The sequence below is a fragment of the Psammomys obesus genome, unplaced genomic scaffold, assembly GCF_907164565.1.
Source record: "Psammomys obesus unplaced genomic scaffold, mPsaObe1.curated_primary_1811, whole genome shotgun sequence".
NCBI classification, from domain to species: domain Eukaryota; kingdom Metazoa; phylum Chordata; class Mammalia; order Rodentia; family Muridae; genus Psammomys; species Psammomys obesus.
Genome location: NW_026585685.1, coordinates 5,221,079 through 5,242,196, shown reverse-complemented (window position 1 = coordinate 5,242,196; position 21,118 = coordinate 5,221,079). Strand labels below are relative to the sequence as shown.

At 39.0% G+C, this 21,118-nt stretch overlaps 1 protein-coding gene, 1 non-coding gene and 1 pseudogene across 4 annotated transcripts in view; all 3 read left to right on the top strand.

Annotated features, from left to right (window-relative positions):
* Positions 1–21,118, top strand: part of Lrig2 (leucine rich repeats and immunoglobulin like domains 2) — a 59,557-nt gene that overhangs the window by 17,268 nt on the left and 21,171 nt on the right. For 2 of the 3 annotated variants that reach the window (XM_055628797.1, XM_055628787.1), the window contains exons 3-11: positions 496–570; positions 885–1,019; positions 4,116–4,259; positions 4,378–4,521; positions 5,039–5,182; positions 5,375–5,518; positions 8,752–8,832; positions 11,074–11,145; positions 11,409–11,477. In XM_055628797.1, coding sequence (XP_055484772.1) covers positions 496–570; positions 885–1,019; positions 4,116–4,259; positions 4,378–4,521; positions 5,039–5,182; positions 5,375–5,518; positions 8,752–8,832; positions 11,074–11,145; positions 11,409–11,477 — 1,008 coding nt within the window. The remainder of the gene's footprint in view (positions 1–495; positions 571–884; positions 1,020–4,115; positions 4,260–4,377; positions 4,522–5,038; positions 5,183–5,374; positions 5,519–8,751; positions 8,833–11,073; positions 11,146–11,408; positions 11,478–21,118) is intronic. The other variant, XM_055628806.1, reaches the window with a different exon arrangement.
* Positions 1,740–1,835, top strand: LOC129692657 (small nucleolar RNA U13; annotated as a pseudogene).
* Positions 3,331–3,432, top strand: LOC129692665 (small nucleolar RNA U13). Its single transcript, XR_008722750.1, has one exon. It is a non-coding gene; the product is annotated as a small nucleolar RNA U13 (small nucleolar RNA).

The following is a 21,118-nucleotide window of genomic DNA, read 5'->3' as shown; positions in this document are numbered from 1 at the left end:
TTTTGAAGTTACATTCTCCTTCCTATTCCTCTCAAGTAATAGAACCACAGGTGTGCTAAAACCACATCCAGCATCTAATACTGATTTTAATGGTAGATCTTTACTCTGAAGTAGTACATTTCTAATTTCTTAGAGCTGGAGACGTTAAGCACACACACTGCTCTTACAGAGGACTTGAGTTTGGTTTGCAGCACTCACATTGGGTGACCCACTACTGCCTGTATCTCAGGCTTCAGGGGAATCTGATGCCACTGGTTTCTGAAGGCACTTGCACTTACGGGTACAATCCTCCTTCCCTCAAATAATTAGAAGTAATAAAAATCTGTAAAAAGAAAGAAGTCCAATTTCTCAGAAACCACAATTTCATGTTAGTCTAACTCATCCTGAGTCATAGGCCTTTTAAATTTGGATATACTAGCATATTAGCCAAAAACCAAAGTTCAAGATGTAATTTCTATCATTAAACTTTCAAAACTGTTTTCTTTTTTTGCTTAGGAAAATGAATTACAATGAGCTAACAGAGATCCCATATTTTGGCGAACCAACACCTAATATTACTCTACTTTCATTGTAAGTTAAGATTTTAGATCTTTTATTTAATAAGAATTGTATGTGTATATATTTATATGCGTGTGTATTACATATATGTATTATATATAGGTGTGTGTGTGTGTGTGTATTATATACATAAATGTAGAAACCCCCGTTTTGGAGAACCAACACTTGCTATCACTCTGCCGACAATATAACATATAACTGTAATATAACAGTATGTGTTGTTTGTTTTTCAAGTACCTATTTATTCTGTTGATCCTAATTATATAGTATCTTTGTGGCCTGGGATAGGTCACTGACAATAACTTCAGTATAATCCTTTTTTGTAGGGTCCATAATTTAATACCAGAAATAAATGCAGAAGCATTCCAGCTTTACACTGCTCTCGAGAGTTTAGACCTCAGTTCCAATATAATATCCGAAATCAAGACATCTTCATTTCCTCGAATGTCACTGAAATATTTGTAAGTAAAATAGAGACCTAGATTCACTCAGTTGGTTGGAAGAACAGTTTATTGAGGAAACTGCAAGGGAACAGTGGGCTGAGTGATAACTTGTGTGCCTGCTTCCTGGATTTACTTTAAAGTGCATTTCTGTCATTTATTGGTAACCATATTCCCTCAAATGTCTGTTGTTTATTGTAATTTTGATATGCATATAAAACAAGCTTAGTTTTGTGCTTTTGGAGTTACTTATTCCACTACTTCATCCCAAAAGAACGAGTGCTCTGTTGGCAGAACAGATTGCTGGATATTGAGAGCAAGCTTGAGATTTAGTTTCTAACATTTCTTTAGTTGTTTATTATTGTTCTCTGGATGATGTACTATGCAGATCCTACAGAGTGTGGTGGTCAGAGGACAACTCTGGACTTTTTTTTTCTTCTATCTTTTTCTTTCTTTTCTTTTAGTTTTTGAAGGCAGGGTTTCTCTGTGTAATCCTGGCTGTCCTGGAACTCACATTCCAATCTAGCCTTGAACTCAGAGACTTACATGCCTTTACCATTAAAGGCATGCACCACTGCGTGCCCCCCTCCCCCCACCTTTTCTTCCATATTTAGGTAAAATTCAGGTTAAGCTTGTTTGGCAAGTGCTTTTACTTGCTAACCCATCTTATAATGGTGCATATGTACACACACACACACACACACACACACACACACACACACACACACAGTATCAGTAAAGATTCTTTTTTGGTTCATAAGCATGATGATTGCTTTTGACGTGACATGCGCCTCCCATGAGCCTTGTTACACCTTGTCGCATGACTTTCGTCTGATATGGGGGGAAAAGCCATCAGCTCAAGATTTAGTTTGAGAGTTTTTCATTTTGGTACTGGGAACCAAATCCAGGACTTTGTCATGCTAGGCAGTGGCTGTGCTATGAGCCACACCTCCAGTCCTAGTCAGCAATTTTGTAAAAAGTAAATGGGAATGATTTGTTACTGTTTGTTAAACAGTAGCTTACCTTGTATAATGATGACAGCATGTATGCCAGTTTCTAAAGTATATTCATACACACTACTTTGTAACATTCTAAATGAAGTAGAAGCCATCCTTTTATCCCACCTTGTTTTTTTTCTTTTTCTTTTCTTTGTTATTTTCTCTTTTGTTGTTGTTGTTTGTTTTGTTTTCCTTTTTGTTTGTTTTGAGACAGGGTTTCACTTTGTAGTCCTGGCTGGTTTGGAACTCAGTAGGTAGAACAGGCTGGCCCCAAACTCATAGAGATCCACCTGCCTCTATCTTCTAAGTGTAAGAATTAAATTTAAGGGTGTGCTCCAAAAAGTCCCACCTTCCTCTTGTTTTTAGATGGTAGGGTTCAAAACTAGGACTTTGTCATATCCTAGGCAAAGACTTTATCACTGAGCTATACTTCTAGCTCTTACATAATTAATTTTGTAGATGAAGGGAGAAAACAGTTAAGTGATTTGTGAAATAAATAGCAGTTGAGGGGCTGAGGAGATTGCTCAGTGGGTACAAGTGCTTGGCTCTGTAAGCACAAGGACCTGAGTTCAAATCCCAAACACCCATATACAGGCGTGGTTGCGTGTGTCTGTAACTCTCGCGTTGGGGGTAATGAAGGGCAGATCCCGAGAGTTCAGTGGCCAGTCAGCCTAACCAAAATGATGGACTTACAGTTCTATGAGAGACTGAGCTCTTTGTTCTGTGAGAAATCCTGACTCAAGGCAATAAATCAGAGAATGATAGAGGTAGCTCTCCCTTCCCCCATCCTGCTCTGGCCTCTATACCCACACATACATACTCACCTGGACAACGTATACACTTGCACACAAAAGAGTGCAGGGAATCTTTTGAAGAAGGGGGAGATAGAAAGACCTAGAGGGGCCAGGAGCTCCACAAGGAGAGCAACAGAACCAATATATCCGGGCCCAGTGGTCTTTTCTGAGACTGATACTCCAACCAAGGACCATGCATGCAGATAACTTAGAACTCCTACACAGATGTGGCCAATGGCAGCTCAGTCTCCAAGTGGGTTTCTTAGTAAGGGAAACAGTGGCTGTCTCTGACATAAACTCAGTGGCTGGCTCTTTGATCACCTACTCCTGAGGGGGAAATGGGAGAGGAGGGTAGCCTTACCAGGCCACAGAGGAAGACAATGCAGCCAATCCTGATGAGACCTGATAGGCTAGGGTCAGTAGACCTGGGGAGGGGCATGGGAGGAGAAGAGGATTGGGAGGGGACGAGGGAGAGGGCTACAAAGTGAATAAATTGTAATAAATAAATAAATAAATTAAAAAAACTAAACCAAACAAAAAATATTTTTTTGGTTCATAAGCATGATGATTGCTTTTTACATGACATGTGAGATATCTCTCACGAACCTTGTTACAGTCTTGGCACATGACTTTTGTCTGATGTGAAAAAAAAGCTTGACTTGAGGTGGGAGTTAGAAATAGCAGTTTGTTGTGGGCTATTAATATTTATCATTGATGTAACTTTTAGTTAAACAGCGGTTGTTCCTAAACCAGCTATATACCCAAATTACCACACAGAAACTAGGATGTATTTAGTTAACGTAGAGCATAATGCTGAGCAATGATTACTCCATCTTAAACCTCCAAGCCCGCATAGAACCTTCCATTCAGATTTTACCCATTATACTTGCTTTTAGTCATATCTTAGGTCTGGTTCATCTCTCCTTATGGTTCCAAAACCTCTCCTGCTGATCTCTGCTCTCTTACTTTCACTAGCTTCTTTCACTTCCCTCTGGACCAGGATGTCCCACCCTATCTCTCCATTGCACAGCATTGGCTGGTTGTTTTATTGACAATACAGAGAACAAATTGGTGGCATGTTTACGCAAACTTGATGCTTAGAATAAACATCACAATGCAATGTCCAAATTGAAACCAGATAGTGGGGTAGAGAAATCATCATTTGAATGAACAAGGGTAAATTGTATACATTCCACAAGATACTATACCAACAGCAGTTGAATAATTTGTCAAACATTTATAGTTAAGTGATAGAATTGGAGCCAGACTTACAGACTTTGGGTTATCACTATTTCTGTTCTTTTGCTGGTACCTTGTCTTTTTAGGAATTTGAGTAATAACAGAATAACCACCTTGGAGGCTGGCTGCTTTGACAACTTATCAGGTTCTTTATTAGTGGTAAAATTAAACCGGAACCGAATTAGCATGATTCCACCTAAAGTCTTCAAGTTGCCTCATCTCCAATTCTTGTGAGTAATAAAATTGATGGATTATAAGAAGACAAGTTTTCCTTTACAGCATTTTTTCTTTTAAATTACTGTTAGAGTTATTCAGCCAACTTTCTAATTGTACAATTTTTTGTTTAAGGGAACTAAAAAGAAACAGGATTAAAATTGTAGAAGGCCTTACTTTCCAAGGGCTTGATTCCTTACGCTCATTGAAAATGCAACGGAATGGGATTAGCAAACTCAAAGATGGAGCATTTTTTGGCTTAAATAATATGGAAGAATTGTAAGTATCAGAAGAGGGGATAGTTGTGAGGACTCTTTCTGGGGCTTTTAATGCCAGAACAGTGAAGAGGCAGTTGCTTATGTAACAGAGATACATGAATGGTTTTTCTGATGGGAGGTAAAATGCACAAACAACCTCCACTTTCTTCTGCCCTTCCTCCTCCTCTTTTCCTACATTGAACCCAAGGCCTTACACATGCTGCATCCCTTGCCTTCATACAGACTTGAAGTTTTTTTAGTTAACTGGTATTTTTGTTTTCATTCTTAAGCTTTTCAATATAAAAAGAAATTATTTTATATTGTTTTGACTTGAAATTACCAGAATTTATCTGGATCAAGAATCCTGTACCACTTGATCTGTTGGTTTTGTAGATATTTAGTTCCTTTAGGGCTAAATCTACGTTTCTTGGGTCACTAGAGTTCAAAAGGTGTCTGAGAGTTTAATGGAGATTTAACACTGTGCTTGATATTGAATGTGCCTTGTTTGGAGTTACTCGCTTCTCTCTATAATTGTACAGAGAACTGGAACATAATAACCTTACAGGAGTGAACAAGGGGTGGCTCTATGGCTTACGAATGTTACAGCAGCTGTATATGAGCCAGAATGCTATTGAAAGAATCAGCCCCGATGCATGGGAGTTCTGCCAGAGACTATCGGAACTGTAAGTGTTGAATGGTGGTGCTTCATGGGAGGGTGTGTTTGGAAGAAATTATTCTCATGGTAGTTGTGAGATCTGGCTTCCCTATTTCCTCAGGTTTTGTTAGAACACTGAATTTAGTGTGTCAGTGGAGTAAAATTTGTAGGTGGAATAAATACAATAATTTCTGACTTTCAATTTTTTTAATTTTTTTAGGGATTTGTCCTATAACCAGCTGACTCGCCTTGATGAATCAGCCTTTGTGGGGCTGAGCTTACTGGAGAGATTGAATTTAGGGGACAATAGAGTCACTCATATTGCTGATGGTGTATTTAGGTTTCTTTCTAATCTTCAGACATTGTAAGTTTTAGTTTTTAAGTCTTCTTTAGAATGAAATTAAGCAAATGAATGAAAATAACTAATCAATATGAATATATGTATATGTTAGTATTTTGTGTTTCTTTTGTTCTCTATCCCATATATAAATCTTAAAGCAGTTTATACTTTAGTTTGATCTAATCTCACAACAGCAAAGTTAGCAGTGTCAGAATGCAGCCATGTGCTTGTTATCATGATGGATAGTGTGTCAGAACTATTGGCTTTTGTCTGGAAGGATGTAGGTATATAGTGGTGGCAGTTCTGTTCACTGTTAGTAGTTTGCTGCATGACTTTGGTTTGTGTGTGCGTGCGTGCATGCGTGTGTGTGCATGTGCCCGTGGTTTTTGGGTCCTTGGGGCTAGTGCTAGACACTAAAACTTTAGTATACTAGGCCAGCACTTTATGACTGAGCTCTATCTTCATGGCTTTGCCCAAAAGAAACTAACTTCATTTTTCCTTTGCATTTTTGGAGATAATATCTCACTATGTAGCTTAGGTTGGACTTGAACTCTTAGCTATGCCTTCTAGGTGCAGGGATTATAGGCATGTACCAGCATGCCTGGCTAAATGGTGTGTGTGTCTGTGCCTGTGTGCACACAAGTGTGTGTGCAGTGGTGCTGCTGCTAATTGATTATTGGCCTTGTTCAGTGGAGCACTCTCCTAGCATACACAAGACCAGTAGTCAACACCAGCACCACCGATGAACTTCCTTAAGATTGCTTTCAGGAGTCTGGCTTGGGTACCAGTGGCCGTAAGACTTCAGGAACTCTCTCTCCTCTCCTCCATCAACTATTAACTATGTATAAACCCTCAGTGAGGTATAGGGCCTAGTCAGCTTCTTCTTCCTCCATTACAGGCTGGGTCTCATGTTACATAGGTAATTATAGCTTCTGGGAGTTGAAGATGGTTATGCCATGTCATATGAGATAGCTTTAGGAAGCAAAAGTGATTAAATACTTCTAATATAGCTAGTATTTCATCAGCACATGATGTATACAAGTATACTTTTCTCTGACAATGGGATAGTGGATTTTTTCTATGTTAATCTCTTTCTAAACTTGATTGATTGATTGATTGATTGCAATTTATTCACTTTGTATCCTCCTCCCTCATCTCCCTCTTCTCCCGCTATACCCTTTCTCTAATCCACTGATAGGGAAGGGCTACATCTGTGCAGGGGTTCTAGGTTATCTCCATGCAATTTATTCACTTTGAATCCCCACTGCAGCCTCCTCCCTCTTCTCCTCCCAGTCCCACCCACCCTCTCACTTCTCCCCCTATGCCCTTTCCCTAGTCCCCTGATAGGGGAGGACTCCTTCCTTTCCATCTGACCCTAGCCTATCAGGTCTCATCAGGACTGGCTGCATTGTCTTCCTCTGTGGCCTGGTAAGGCTGTTCCCTCCTCAGGGGGAGGTGATCAAAGAGCTGGCCACTGAGTTCATGTCAGAGACAACCTTTTTACCCCTTACTAGGGAACCCACTTGGAAATTGAGTAGCCTATGGGCCTCCTCTGAGCAGAGGGTCTAGGTCCTCTCGATGCATGGTCCTTGGGTGGAGTATCAGTCTCTGGAGGACCCCTGGGCCCGGGCTTTTTGGCTCTGTTCTCATTGTGGAGTTCCTGTCCCTCCAGGTCTTCTATCTCCCTCTTCTTCCATAAGGTTTCCTGCACTCTGCCCAAAGTTTGGTTATGAATCTCAGTATCTCCTTCGATAACCAGGTGGGTAGAGTCTTTCAGAGGTCCTCTGTGAAAGGTTCCTGTCCTGTTCCTTTTTTTTTTTCCTACTTCTGATGTCTATCCTGTCTGCCCTCTGAATGAGTTTTCAGCCTCTTCCCTAGGGTCCTCCTTGTTGTTTAGCTTCTTTAGGACTTTCTGCTTCTGGGTTACCTCACTCCCCAGCTATACCATTCCTGGGCATTTACCCAAAAGATGCCCCACCATTCAATAAGGACAGTTGCTCAACTAAGTTCATAGCAGCTTTATTCGTAATAGCCAGAATCTGGGAACAACCTAGATGTCCCTCAGTGGAGGAATGGATACAGAAAGTGTGGTACATTTACGTAATAGAATACTACTCAGCAATCAAAAACAAGGAAATCATGATTTGCATGCAGATGGTGGGAACTTGAAAAGATCATCCTGAGTGTGAAGTAGTAGGTTTTAAAAGATGATACTTTTAAAGAAAAACGCACTGACTGCTCTAGCATGTGGTCATACAATTTTTGCTTTCCAAGGGGAATGCTTAATTGCTCTTGGCTATGAAGCTCTGTGTTGGTATTTCTGTTTGAGCAAATAAGTTTAAGGGCCCAGAGGGAGTCTTGAAGCATCCAGGAATCCCATGAGTCTAAAATTACATTTTCTTTTTTTTTTTTTTCATTTACATTATTTTATTTGGAAATGTTTATAACAGTACAGTGAAACTAAATTCCAGAGACAATGGATGTCATTTCTTTAGGCATCATCAATTTATTATAAAAAGGAGGCAATGAAATTATTTACATGATGAAATAGTTCAGAACATTGGTGGAATGGGCAGCTTCATGTGACACCATTTCAATAGTGATTTCAGTCCACATACTTTCCAAGAATGTCACCATCTCTAAATAAGAAATAATCCTTGTCATCTAGAACTACTTTGGTGCCTCCATACTCTGGGAGAACTTTGTCTCCAACCTTCACACTGACTGGTTGAATCTCTCTGCCCTTTCCTTTTGCGAAAAGTTACATTTTCAAGCTGTATCTATCACCCTTATTTGAAATCCTCCCTTTTGTAGGGCCTTGCCTACAATTTTTAATAGACTAGTACAATTAGATAAGGCTAACTAGGAAGATTAGTAATCTTAGGAGGTTGCTTAGTTTGCTAACCTATGTCTATATTAATAATTAATTAATTAATAAAAATTTGAGGCTGGGTCTCTATGAAGTTCTGACTGTCCTGGAGCTCACTATGTAGATCAGGCTGTTTTGAACTCATAGAGATCTGCCTGCCTTTGCCTCCCAAGTGCTGGGACTAGCCCAGCTGCTTAGTTAATTTATTAAATTTTCGGTGTTTATCACAAATACTCCTTTAAACCCCAGAACTGAGTCTTCATCATCAATCACTGTTAAAATAAAGTTTAAAAGCACTATGTGTCCCTTCATGCTGCCATATCAGGATACTTCCTAGTAGTTTGGTGGACATACTGGCTAATAATCTTTTTCTCCCTGACACTTTCAGAGATTTGAGAAACAATGAAATTTCATGGGCCATAGAAGACGCTAGTGAAGCCTTTGTTGGACTCAAAAGCCTCACTAAATTGTATGTATTTGTGATGTTTGCGTGTATCTCATGTCTTTTCAAGGAGTGTTGTAAATGTTATTGGAAAATGTTTATTTTCTATGAACAGAAAATCTGAGCCTTCCCACTGTCTCCTAAAGGAAGGAGCTTTGTTTATCAAATAGTTTGTTGTTGTTTAGGCAGTTTATAATTTTTTATATTTTTTAATTAATTATTTATTTACTTCATATCCCAATCCTAGCTTCCCTTCCCTCTTTTCCTTCCTGTCCCTCCCTCACTTTCCCTCCCCCACATCTACCCCTCCTCTCCTCAAAAAAGGGGAGACCTTCCATGGATATCAACAAGGTTTGGCATACTAAGTTGCTGTCAGTCTAGGTGTATCTTCTATTGAAGGTAGACAAGACAGCCCAATTATAGGAAAGGGATCCAAAGGCAGGCGGTGTAGTCAGACATAGCCCCTGCTCCCATTTTAGGAGTCCCACATAATGATCAGCTGCACTACTGTTCCATATGTGTAGGGGGCCTGGGTCTGTCCCATGCATGCTCTTTAATTGGCAATGCATTCTATATGAGCCCCTATGGGCCAGCACTTTTTATTTATAAAGGATTCCTATGGAAATTTACCTTTCATCTAAATTACTTTCAGATTAGCGTTGTAAGAGATGGCTTGCAGTCACAGAATGTTCATACATGCGTCTCATTGTTCTTTGTTCTCTTTATTCCCCTCCTTACTGTCCTTCCACTTCCTCTATACTGCGGGTGGTTCCCTTATATTCAGGTAGATTCTTCTGCTCTGTTTTTTTTTTTTTTTTTTTTTTTTTTTATTAATTACAACTTATTCACTTTGTATCCCAGCTGTAGCCCCCTCCCTCATTCCCTTCCAATTCTACCCTCCCTCCCTCCTCTCCTCCCTTGCCCTTCCCTCAGTTCGCTGATAGGGGTGGTTCTCCTCCCCATCCATCTGACCCTAGGCTATAGGTCTCAATCAGGATTGGCTGCATTGTCTTCCTCTGTGGCCTGGTAAGGCTGCTCTCTTATGAGATATGCACCATTCTTTATCTCCCATCTCCTTTGGATCTCTTCCTCCCGTCAGGATCTCTTTTCTAGTTTTATCACACACACACACACACACACACACACACACCTGCGTGTTTGTAATTCTAACTCTAGGTACTGTATATGAGAGAAAATGTTTGGTTGCATCCATTTTTCTGCAAATGCTATAACTTCATTTTTCTTTATTGCTACATAAAATTTTATTGTATGTATGTGTTACCTTTTCTTTATCCTCTGTGTTTTAATGGACATCTAGGCTGGTCCCATTTCCTGGCTGTTGGAAGTAGTACAGCAGTAAGCATGGTTACGCAAGTATCTCTGGCATATTGACTTAGAGGCTTTCAGGGATACATCTACCAATAGTATAGCTGGGCCATATGGTAGTTCTGTTTTCAGTTTTTGGAGGAACTTCCATACTGATTTCCATAGTGCCTGGACAAGTTTACATCCTCAATCTAATGGAATTTAAATAAGTGACTGAATAGAATTTTCTGTTCAAGTAAGAGAAATGCCCTGAGAAAATGTAGTAGAGCAGGTGTATGTTTAATCATATGAGATATTTGGGGAATCAACCTAAATAATAAGGGAAATAGTCTCCCATGAAACATTTTAGATCTCCAATGAGAAGGAATTCTCCAAAGAGTCATATTTGTCTCAATCTGATCATCTTTTATTAAGGAGAGAAATGGGGACTTTAACCTCACTTTGCATTGGTCAGCTACCCAGTATTTCAGTGGCTAGGATGATTGTTAGAGGACTTCCATTGAGCTATGAGATCTCAGTAGAAGCTTTTATATTGTGCTTTGCGTTAATTAGTAATTCATAACTTTCTTAAAAATGCTTGCTTTCATTAAGCTATAATTCAGTGTGTATAATTTTTCCCTCAGTAATATCTGAGTAAAGCCATTAAAGGGACTAAAAGGATGGCTCAGAGGTTAAGAATGCTTTCTTCTCTTGCAGAGGACCTGGGTTTTGTTCTCAGCACCCATATTAAGTGACTCTTAAGCATCTTATACCTCAGGGGGTCTGAGGACTTCCTGGCTTCCAGAGGCACATCCCCCACATGCACATACCTCTCCCCCACATATACACACAGACACATAACGAAAAATAGTTTAAAGAGTGTGTTAACAATACCACATGTAAACATTTAACACAATTACACTTTGTGTAGGTAAATATTTAATGAATTTAATTTTATTTCAGAATCTTGCAAGGAAACCAGATTAAGTCAATTACACAGAAAGCATTCATTGGTCTTGAATCTCTTGAGTATCTGTAAGTATTTCATATATATTTACTCACTGTGTAATCTTTGTGAGGGGGGGGCAATGGTGGCTGCCTTTAATCCCAGTCCTCAGAAGACAAAGGCAGGCAAATCTTTTTGAGTTTGAAGCCAGCCTGGTCTATGTAGCCAGTTTAAGGCCAGCCAGAGTTGCATATTGAGACTGTCAGCAGGAGGTGTTCATGAACATGTATACATTACATACTTTCACTATAGAAATGGTTACTGATGTGTTTTTTTTTTTTTTTTATTTTAGAGATTTGAACAACAATGCTATAATGTCTGTCCAAGAAAATGCTTTTTCTCAGACTCATTTAAAGGAACTGTAAGTAATTTTTTTCTCTTTTAGTTGTTAGGACTCATTATATGTAATATATGGCATTTGTGTGCCTGGTGCCCATAGAGGCCAGAGGATCATCAGATCCTGTGGAACTGGAGTTACAGATGAGTGTAAACCGCTGTGTGGATGATGGGAATTGAACCTGGGTCTTTAGGAAGAGCAGACATTGTTCTTAACCTCTGAGACATCTCTCCAGCCCCTCTTTGTAGAGTAAAGAAGGCAATGCAGATGTTTTCAGAATCATGTCCTTCAAGCAAAAGGTAGAAACATGTTATCACTGAGTTGTTTTGAGTAGTGGTATCATCTAGAGATAACCCAGCCCTGAAGAGTAAGGAGTGTGTGCTAACGATTGTCATGTGTTTAAACTACTGAAATGTTCAGAAACTTTAAATGTTGCAGTAGAAAAGATAGTGTTTTATACTTTTTTTTCCACATATAATTTTTAAAGTAATTTAAAAAATATGTTTGGGTATTTTGCCTACATGTGTGTCCCTATACCAGATACATTCCTGGTACCTGTGGAGGCCAGAAAAGGATGTCAGATCCTCTGGAATTGATGTTACAGACAGTTGTGAGCTGCCATGTGGGTGTTGGGAACTGAACCCAGGTCTTCTGAAAGAGCAGTGCTTTTGACTGATGAGCCATTTCGCCACACTTCCTATATAATTTTTTAAAATGACAATTTTATTTTCTACAAGTTGTCCTCTGACCTCCACAGAAGAGCATGGCACATAGCCAAGCATAAAGGCATACACCTTTACTCCCAGTACTTGGGAGGCAGAGGCAGGCAGATCTTTTGTGAGGCCAGCTAGTTTACTTAGTAAGTTCCAGCATAGCCAGGATTATATATAGGGAGACCCTGTTTCAAAAAAAAAAAAAAAAAAAAAAAAGAAGTATGCCATGTATGTATGCCATCCCCCCAACATGTGTGCACACATATGGTAAATAAAAATTTAAACAAATTTATTTTAAACTACTGATTTGTAATAGGTTGGAAATTTTAAAAACTGGTTCTTACCACAGATTGATATGTACTAGAAATGTGTTTTTAAACTTGTGTTCAGACCCTTTCTTCATTCCTTACAACTTGCCACAGTAGGCAAATTGTTTAGCTAGAGGCTCAGTGTACGTTCTCAGAGTGGGAATAATGGTTCCCTAGGGTCAAGTGAAGTTACAATGAACTAATTTGTTTGCTAAGACATTTATTCATCATTTTGTACTGTATTGGACCATGGTCTCTGTTCTTACCTCATATTATATTAAGGCAGTTTATTCTAAGGCAGATAAAGAATTGAGATAGTAAGGGCTAGGGATGTAGCTTGCCTAGCATGTACAAGGTCCTGAGTTATTCTCCAGCACTGCAAATCAGTGATGACAATATTTGGATAAATAGATGTGGATGTGGAGAGTTTTGAGACTGATCCAGCCACATAGTAAAAATCAAGTGACTAATATCAACAACAAAAATTGAAATATGAAAATCTGTACTATGGATGTGACTAGTTGGTAAAATACTTGCTTAGCATGTGTGAAGCTCTGGATTTTTTCCTTAGCATTGCGTTAACCAGGTGTGATGCCTATAATCCCAGCACTCAAGATGTAAAGGCAGGAGGATCAGAAAGTTTGAAGTCATCTTCAACTACCTATCAAGTTTGAGGTTAGCCTGGGCTACATAAGACTGCCTCAAAAAGTTTTGGAAAATAATCATTAATTACTTTTTGCTTCGTTATAAAAATTTCTGTGAAATATTTGGATTTACTTTAGGTTTAGCTAATTTGTAAGGATTCAGTTTAACTACAAATCACTTTACCTTTTTCTACCAGTATAATCTGAGGGCCTGCAGAAAAGCTTTAACTATTACGAGAACCTGGTTCAGCGTATGTGTCAGATAGTAGGCAGTATAGTTTCCATACAGAGGTTCACTCGGGAGGTGAACAAGTGACAGGTATTTGTTTGAACAAACTTCAGTCATACTCCTGACTCTTCTAGGCCTGTGTGTGTGTGTTTTGACAAGGTCTCACTATGTAGACCAGGCTGGCACTGAACTCACAGAGATCCACCTGCTTCTGCCTCCTAAGCGCTGGGATTAAAGACATGCGCCACTACACCCTGGCCTTCTAATCTTTTTTTAAAGTTAGTTTTATCTAAACTTTTCTGAATCTAAAAGTTTAGCAAGGATCCTCCCATATAAATATCTGGGTATCCCTAAATAACTGATCACATTTTTCCTTCTGTACTATTCCCCAGGTGATGTCTGACCACATTGGCCTGCCTTTTGCAAGAATATTTCTAGGTTGTTTTTGCTAGAATCCACCTCAGTTCTGAAGCCACCCATGGGTTCCCACCCCTCTTTTTCTTTGGCTAAAATTTCTTGTTTGCTGTAATTGGAGTTGAGCCCAGCTTCTTTCCTCTGTTATAGAATTTCATTGCAGTGATCTCTGTGCCTGGGAGATGGTCTTGAATACACTGTACATCACCATGCTTTAACAAGTGTTGAATAACTTTTTTCTTTAACAGTTAGGAGGTTGTAGCACAGATAGGATCAGATTCATCATTGGACCCTGGACCTCTCACCCAGGACTCCCAAATGTACACCTTTGAAGCCTTTGTCTTCATTCCTGACTGATTGATCGGGGATCCAATGGTGAGTCAGACTGGTGATTCGTTGCTCTGGACAAATGTCCATTGGAGCTGGTAAGGAGAGATTTTGATTCTTGAGATTTTGAATGCAATTTCTCAACTGGGGCAGAGTGCCATGCTTCTTTTCAGAGACACTGCTCTGCCAGAGGTCTTCCTGGTCCTCTTTCCTCAGTGGAGATTGCTTCTCAACTCTCTGGTATTTTCTTGATTGGATTCCAGTTTTCCTACAGGAACTTCTCTGTACTCACCAGAAACCCTGGCAATAGGGTGTTCTGCTAACTCTCCACTTCCCAAGTATAGGAATTTTATTGTCCTCTTTGAGGAACTTAAGGTCTCCATGTACTGGTTCCTCTTAAGATCACTCCCTTCCCATTGTTACTTTTTTTTCACCTCTGAACCACTCACCCCCTGAGTCTTTTGATATGTGTCTTTGAAAATCCCTCTTCTGCATATGTCCATTCATCTTCATCAGACCAGATCCCATTTTAGCTGCTTCACTTTCAGGCCACCTGTCCTCCATTGGGGACACTCCAGGAACTAATAGACCCCCAAATAACAACTGTGTGATTCTGAAAAACACTGAATGGAAGTACTCTTTTATCTATACTCAGATGGGCTTTGGTGATATCAAGATAGCTCCTAGGTGTCTAGTAACCTCCCTGAGATTGATTTTATGTTATGGCAAAATAATTTTAAAAAATTAATTAGCATTCATCGATTATACATGATAATAGTTTCACTGTGATATTTTATGTAATGTATTCTGAGCATATTCATTCCCTAACTCCTCCTTTATCCTCTTATCTCCCAATTACTCCTGCTAATCCTCTTTTCAAGAAGCCCCACTTCTGTTTTTATGTTCTTTTTGTTTGTTTTTGTGACCCAGTGAGTTTCAGTAGGGCTGTTTACAAAAACATGGGCATCTTATTAGTGCCTATAGAATTGAAGGAAATGTTTCTCCATCCCCCAACAACCACTAACAGTATATAAATCCTCAGAGGGTTACCCAAGATTGACAGTCTCCTCCACAAATGTATGTATGTTTCACCTTCTCCTTCAGGAGTATGTTCCCTGTGCTGAAACTGCATAGTACCAAACCATATATACACTATAAAACTGAGGCTGCAGAGTAATACAGTTCACTTGGCCTTCTATATCTTGTGCCCTGTTATCGCTTCTTCATCATTTGTGGGTTGGAACTTTAACAAGTTAAAGAAGTTATTTGAACCCAAGCCACTGTAATACTCGATCTAATAATCAAGATGGCCACTTAATCATTGGTGGGTATCAGCATATGCAGTGTGGATACACTAGACAAAAGGATGGTTTATGTCCTGAATGGGCAGCATGAGATTTTATCTCATTAATCAAAATGGCACACATTTTGCAATTTAGGTTTATTTACTTATGTGCTTTTCTGTGTAACATTTGTATATATCTTTGACCTCAGGTGATTGAAACTGCAAAAAGCAAGCTATGGATAAGGGAGATGTACTGTATTTGTAAATAGGTATCTTTCCCACTTTGTTTTTCAGCAAGTTTGGATAAAAATATAAAGAATAGGAAAAACAACAGTTTTGTACTTAAAACAGCAGCCTTTGGGAGGCAGAGGCAGGAGGATCTCTGTGAGTTTAAGGCTAGCCTGATCTACATAGTGAATTTCAGTCCAATCAGGGCTGCAGAGAGACTCTGTCTCAAAAAAAGTAAATAAATGAGTGAGTTTTGTTAGTTTTATACTGATTCCAGAAAGCTGTAATATCTCTGTTTGCATCTGTTTAAATGGTAGTTTGTATATGTTTGGTATGAATGTTTGTATGTTTGATAATTTTCTGTTTTTGTATATGTTCACATGTGCATATGTGAAAGTACATAACATGAATGTGCATTAAGAGGCCAGAAATTGACATGAGGGGTCTTTTTCTGTTCCTCACCTTATTTTTTGAGCTAGGGTCTCTCACTGATCCTGGAGCTCTCTTTTGGCTAACCTGGCTGGCCAGCATGCTCTTGAGATCTCCCTGTCCCTGCTTCCCCAGAGAAAGCTTCCAGATACATGCAGCAGCACCCATCTTTTACATGGGTGCCAGACTTAGATCCGCATACAGCAAACCCTTTAGCTGATGAGCCACTTCTAGCCCTTGATAGTTGTTTAGCTCTATATCAGAGCTTCTCAACCTTGGGGTCACGACAGATCTTTATTGCCAAACTTTACATTATGTTTTTGTTGTTGTTGTTTTGTTTTTTCAAGACAGGATTTCTTTTTTGTGTAACCCTGTCTGTCTTGGAACTCACTCTATAGATCAGGCTGGCCTGAAACTTAGAGGTCCACCTGCCTCTGCCTCCCAAGTGCTGGGATTAAAGGCTTGTGTCACCACTTGCTGGCTACATTAAAATTATTTTTTTTAATTTAATTTTATTTTATTAATTACACTTTATTCACTTTGTATCCCCCCGTAAGCCTCTCCCTCCACCCCTCCCAGCCCCACCCTCCCTCCCCCTTCTTCACACATGCCCTTCCCCAAGTCCACTGATAGGGGAGGGCCTCCTCTCCTTCCTTCTGATCTTAGTCTATCAGATCTCATCAGGAGTGGCTGCATTGTCATCTTCTGTGGCCTGGTAAGGCTGCTTCCCCCTCAGGGGGAGGTGATCAAAGAACAGGCCAGTCAGATTATGTCAGGCAGTCCCTCTTCCCATTACTATGTAACCCACTTGGACACTAAACTGCCATGGGCTACATCTGTTACATTAAGATTCTTAACAGCAAATTTACAATTATGAAGGAGCAGTGAAAATAATTCTGTGGTTGTGGTCATCACAACATGAGGAAATGTATTAAAGGGTTGTAGCATTAGGAAAGCTGAGAACCACTGCTCTAGATGATATTGCCAAATTCATTTATAAAATTCTTTAAGGGAGTTCTTTTAAAATTGTCTCGAACAAAGAAAGAAAAGAGCTAAGTGGTGGTAACATGTACCTGTAATCCCAGTACTCAGGAGGCAGAGGCAGGTGAATCTCTGAGTTCAGGGTCAGACTGATCTACAGAGGGAGTCAGGACATCAGGGCTACGCAAAGAAAGCCAGTCTCAAAAACCCAAAATAACAAAAACAAAGAATCTAAGAAAACCAAAACCAAAAACAGGCACTTACATAAATAATCATAAAACTCTCAGAAATATAACCCATGTGCTTTTCAAATTCCTATGCTTTGTGTAAACCATGTATGAATAAGATTGGTCTTGTTGTTAAAAACAGCTGTATTTTCAGAATTGTCAATATGGACCATGATGCAGACAGTTTCTGCTCAGCTTGTTATCTTTACTAGATGTTTGGACTGTGAAACTGTAGTTTAACCTGTGAACAGAATGTTCGCTAAAACAAGTTATTTGCTATATAACAAGAATCAAAAAGAAGGAAAAGAAAGAAAGGAGTAGTATTTTAACTTTGTAGATTTTTCTGTGATACATTTTTGTTTTTTGAGAGTTAAAGGCAGGTTTCATAGATGCTGAGCATGTGCAATACCACTTCCGGCCTGGGATTTGTTCCCCTGAGACGGCATAGATAGGCTAGCTTTCCTCCTGCCTGAGCCTCTTGAATGCTGGGATATACAGCCATGTGTCTTCGTATTTAGTTTTCTGTAATGTTTTTGACTCTTGCCTTTCTCAACAGATAATGGTGTTTAACTTTATTAATGTCTCTGGAGATTTTCCGTGAGAACTTAAGTCATAATTAAGCATAAGTGAGTCAGGCAGCTATAAGTAAAATAAGTTTATGAATGAACTTTTCAGCAGTAATTGTTTTTATTTGTCTATGTAAAACAACTAAGCTATACTACTAAGTGAAAAGGTGAGCTATATTAATTAAATATGTGGATTGTTTCAAAGTATAATAAAATTTGAGACATTGATTCTTAAATATTTTCAAACTTACCTACTTTAGATGGCTTACATTTTACAGGAAACAAAATATATTTGAGTCTGTTAGGGAGTATGTCCTGGGCTGGAAATAAAGGAGTGTGCCATCACCGCCCAGCTATATTTCTTATTTTTAAATGTTTTTATTTAAAATTATTCTTTTGCATCTATCTGTCTGTCTGTCTGTCTATCTGTGTGTGCATGTGCGTGTGTATAGATCTAAGGATGACTTGTGGGGATCAAGTCTCTCCTGTTGTTGGTCAAACTTCAGTCATCAAACTTGGCAGTAGGTATCTTTACCCACTGAGCATCTCACCAGCCCCCAAACATACATTTGTAAAGTGGAGGGGAAAAGAACAAAACAATTGCTGGAGAGATGGCTCAGAGGTTAAGAGCACTGGCTATTCTTCCAAAGGTCATGAGTTCAATTCCCAGCAACCACATGGTGACTCATAACCATCTATTAACAAGGTCTGGTGCTCTCTTCTGGCGTGCAGGCACACATGCAGGCAGAATACTGTATAAATAATAAGTAAATCTTAAAAAAAAAATCAATTGAATAGGTATTAGAAAGTTGGAAAGAGTCTCATGTGGTCAAACTGGCTAAATTAAATCACTTTATTCTAAGATTTTTGAAAAAGCATTAATATTAACTGTTCTCTGTACCATTAAAATATATTTTCTTTCATAAAAAATGGTTGGTTTGTTTGTTTGTTTGTTTTTTAGGTCCGTCATCTGTTGATTTGTTTTGTCTGTCCCTGACTACTCTCTTGTCTTTTTCTCTCTCCTGCCTTTAGGACTTCAGGATCCAGGATTGGATAGATTGTAGGATCTTATAAATGCTAATATATTTTGTTGCACCAAGCCAGCCACACCTCCAGCCCTCTTTTTGAAATTTAATTTATTTTTTTAAAACCGTGCATGACCAGGCTGGCCTTAAACTCCTGATCCTTCTGCTTAAGGGTCTAATAGATTTTACCAAGTCCTCAGTCATGGAGTTTGCTCTTGTACCCCTCTCCAGCTTTCTGAGATGATGTTTTCATTTATTTCCCAGCGTCCTGATAATGGTACATAATAAAACAGCCTTTCCCCAAAGTTTTGTTAACTAAACACCTCATCACATTTCAGACATTCAGCTAATAATCTGGGAAAATCTGACACTTAACAAGATTCATCCTAACTCTGGCGATCCTTTGAGGCAGCATCCACGAATCTGTGTAGCTAATCTTTTTTCTTTCTCAGCAGCTGGGAGGCTGAGGCATGATGACTCCCTCAATTTCAGGTCAGCTCGAGCTGCTGAGTATTAAATACATAAGATTCAATAGCCTTTAGCATTGTGACTGCCCGTAGTTGATATTTAACTCCTAGTAGTTTCCTTTACTGTTTCATTTGCTTTCTACTCCTCACACACTGACTCTGCCTACAAGAACCTAACAGAGTATACACACACACACACACACACACACACACACAATTTTTTCCCCAAAACATGCATACTACAAAATAAAATATTGATGGAAAATTTTAAATTTATATGTAACTCTTTCATGAGCATCAAAATACTTATGCAAAGCATGAGGAGAAATAGCAAAAAGCATAGAAGTTTTAATAAATGCCAACTTAAAGTATTTTAAAGGCTTGCTAGCTGTTTCAAGAGCTTAACCTGAATTGTATTCCTAGATCAGTGGTAGGAGAGAACCTCCACACAGGCACTATGGCAAGACCCCAGCCCACACCAAGTTAAGAGTAGAGCACTTCAGTTCAATAATAAGTTGTAGTGTTCCCCAAATAATTTGCTTTCTCTGCCTTTACATGTAAGGGATTATGGAGAGAAAAACACTGATTCTTCCGACAGATCTGTTTATAGATCACATTTTTTTCTTGAAAGTGGCTTTTGCTCTGAGTTGAAGTGTACATTGCCAGAGGTCTGAAGTGCTTTTAGTCTTGATGAAATAATTTGAAAATAATAGTAAACTTTCCTACAGTAAAGCTCCGTGCTCCGAAATCTGTAGTTAGCTTTTGCCTTTAATGTTACAAGATTTTAAATCTCAGGAATATAAAGGATTGCACAGCAAATATCCATACACCTTCACCTGGATGTACCAATCATTGACTTTTGACAAACTCACCCAATCCTCTTCTTTCTTTTCTTACTCTCACCATTCCACTCTCTATACATACATAGTTTTTGTGTATAGATTGTATATATTCAGGTCCTTTATTATTTGTAGATGATTTAAAATTTGTAGAGAGACATCAAAGGACTGGAGAGTTAGCTCGGCAGTTAAGAGCACTTGTTGGTTTTACAGAAGGCTCAGGTTCAGTTCCTAGCACCCACATGGTAGCTCACAAACATCTGTTAACTCCAGTTTCAGGGGGTCTGATACCTTCTTCTAACCTCAGGTACCAGGTGTACACATATGGCACATATACGTACACATAGGAAAAGCATTCATACACATTAATATAAAAGTTGTAAGCTGGGCAGAGGCAAGTGAATCTCTGAATTGGAGGCCAGCCTGGGCTGCAGGAATAGTCTGGGCTACACAGAGAAGCCCTGTTTGGAAAAAAAAAAAATGTTGTAGACATCATGATGCTTCACTTGTAAATTACTTGGCATGTGTATATCTGAGACTGCAAGTTTGAGGCTGGCCTGGTAGCATAGTAACTCTGTCTCAAAACAGTCCTCCCACAAGCAAACATGCCATATTTCATTCCATTGCCATGGCTCTTTACTTGGTTTTAATTAATTAATTAATTAATTTTAAAAATTAATTTTTAATTTTTTTATTTTATGTACATTGATGTTCTGCCTGCGTTTGTGTGTGTGTGTGTGTGTGTGTGTGTGTGTGTGTGTGTGTGTGTGTGTGTGTGAAGGATATCACATGAAACTGGAGTACAGACAGTTGACAGGCTGCCATGTGGGTGCTGGAAACTGAACCCATGTTCTTTGGAAAAGCAGCCAGTGCTCTTAACCACTGAGCTATCTCATCATCCTTTGTCTTTAATTTAAAATGGTTTTCTTGTCCTTCAGTCTGTTTGGATTGTTTTTTTTTTTTTTTTTTTTTTTTTTTTTTTT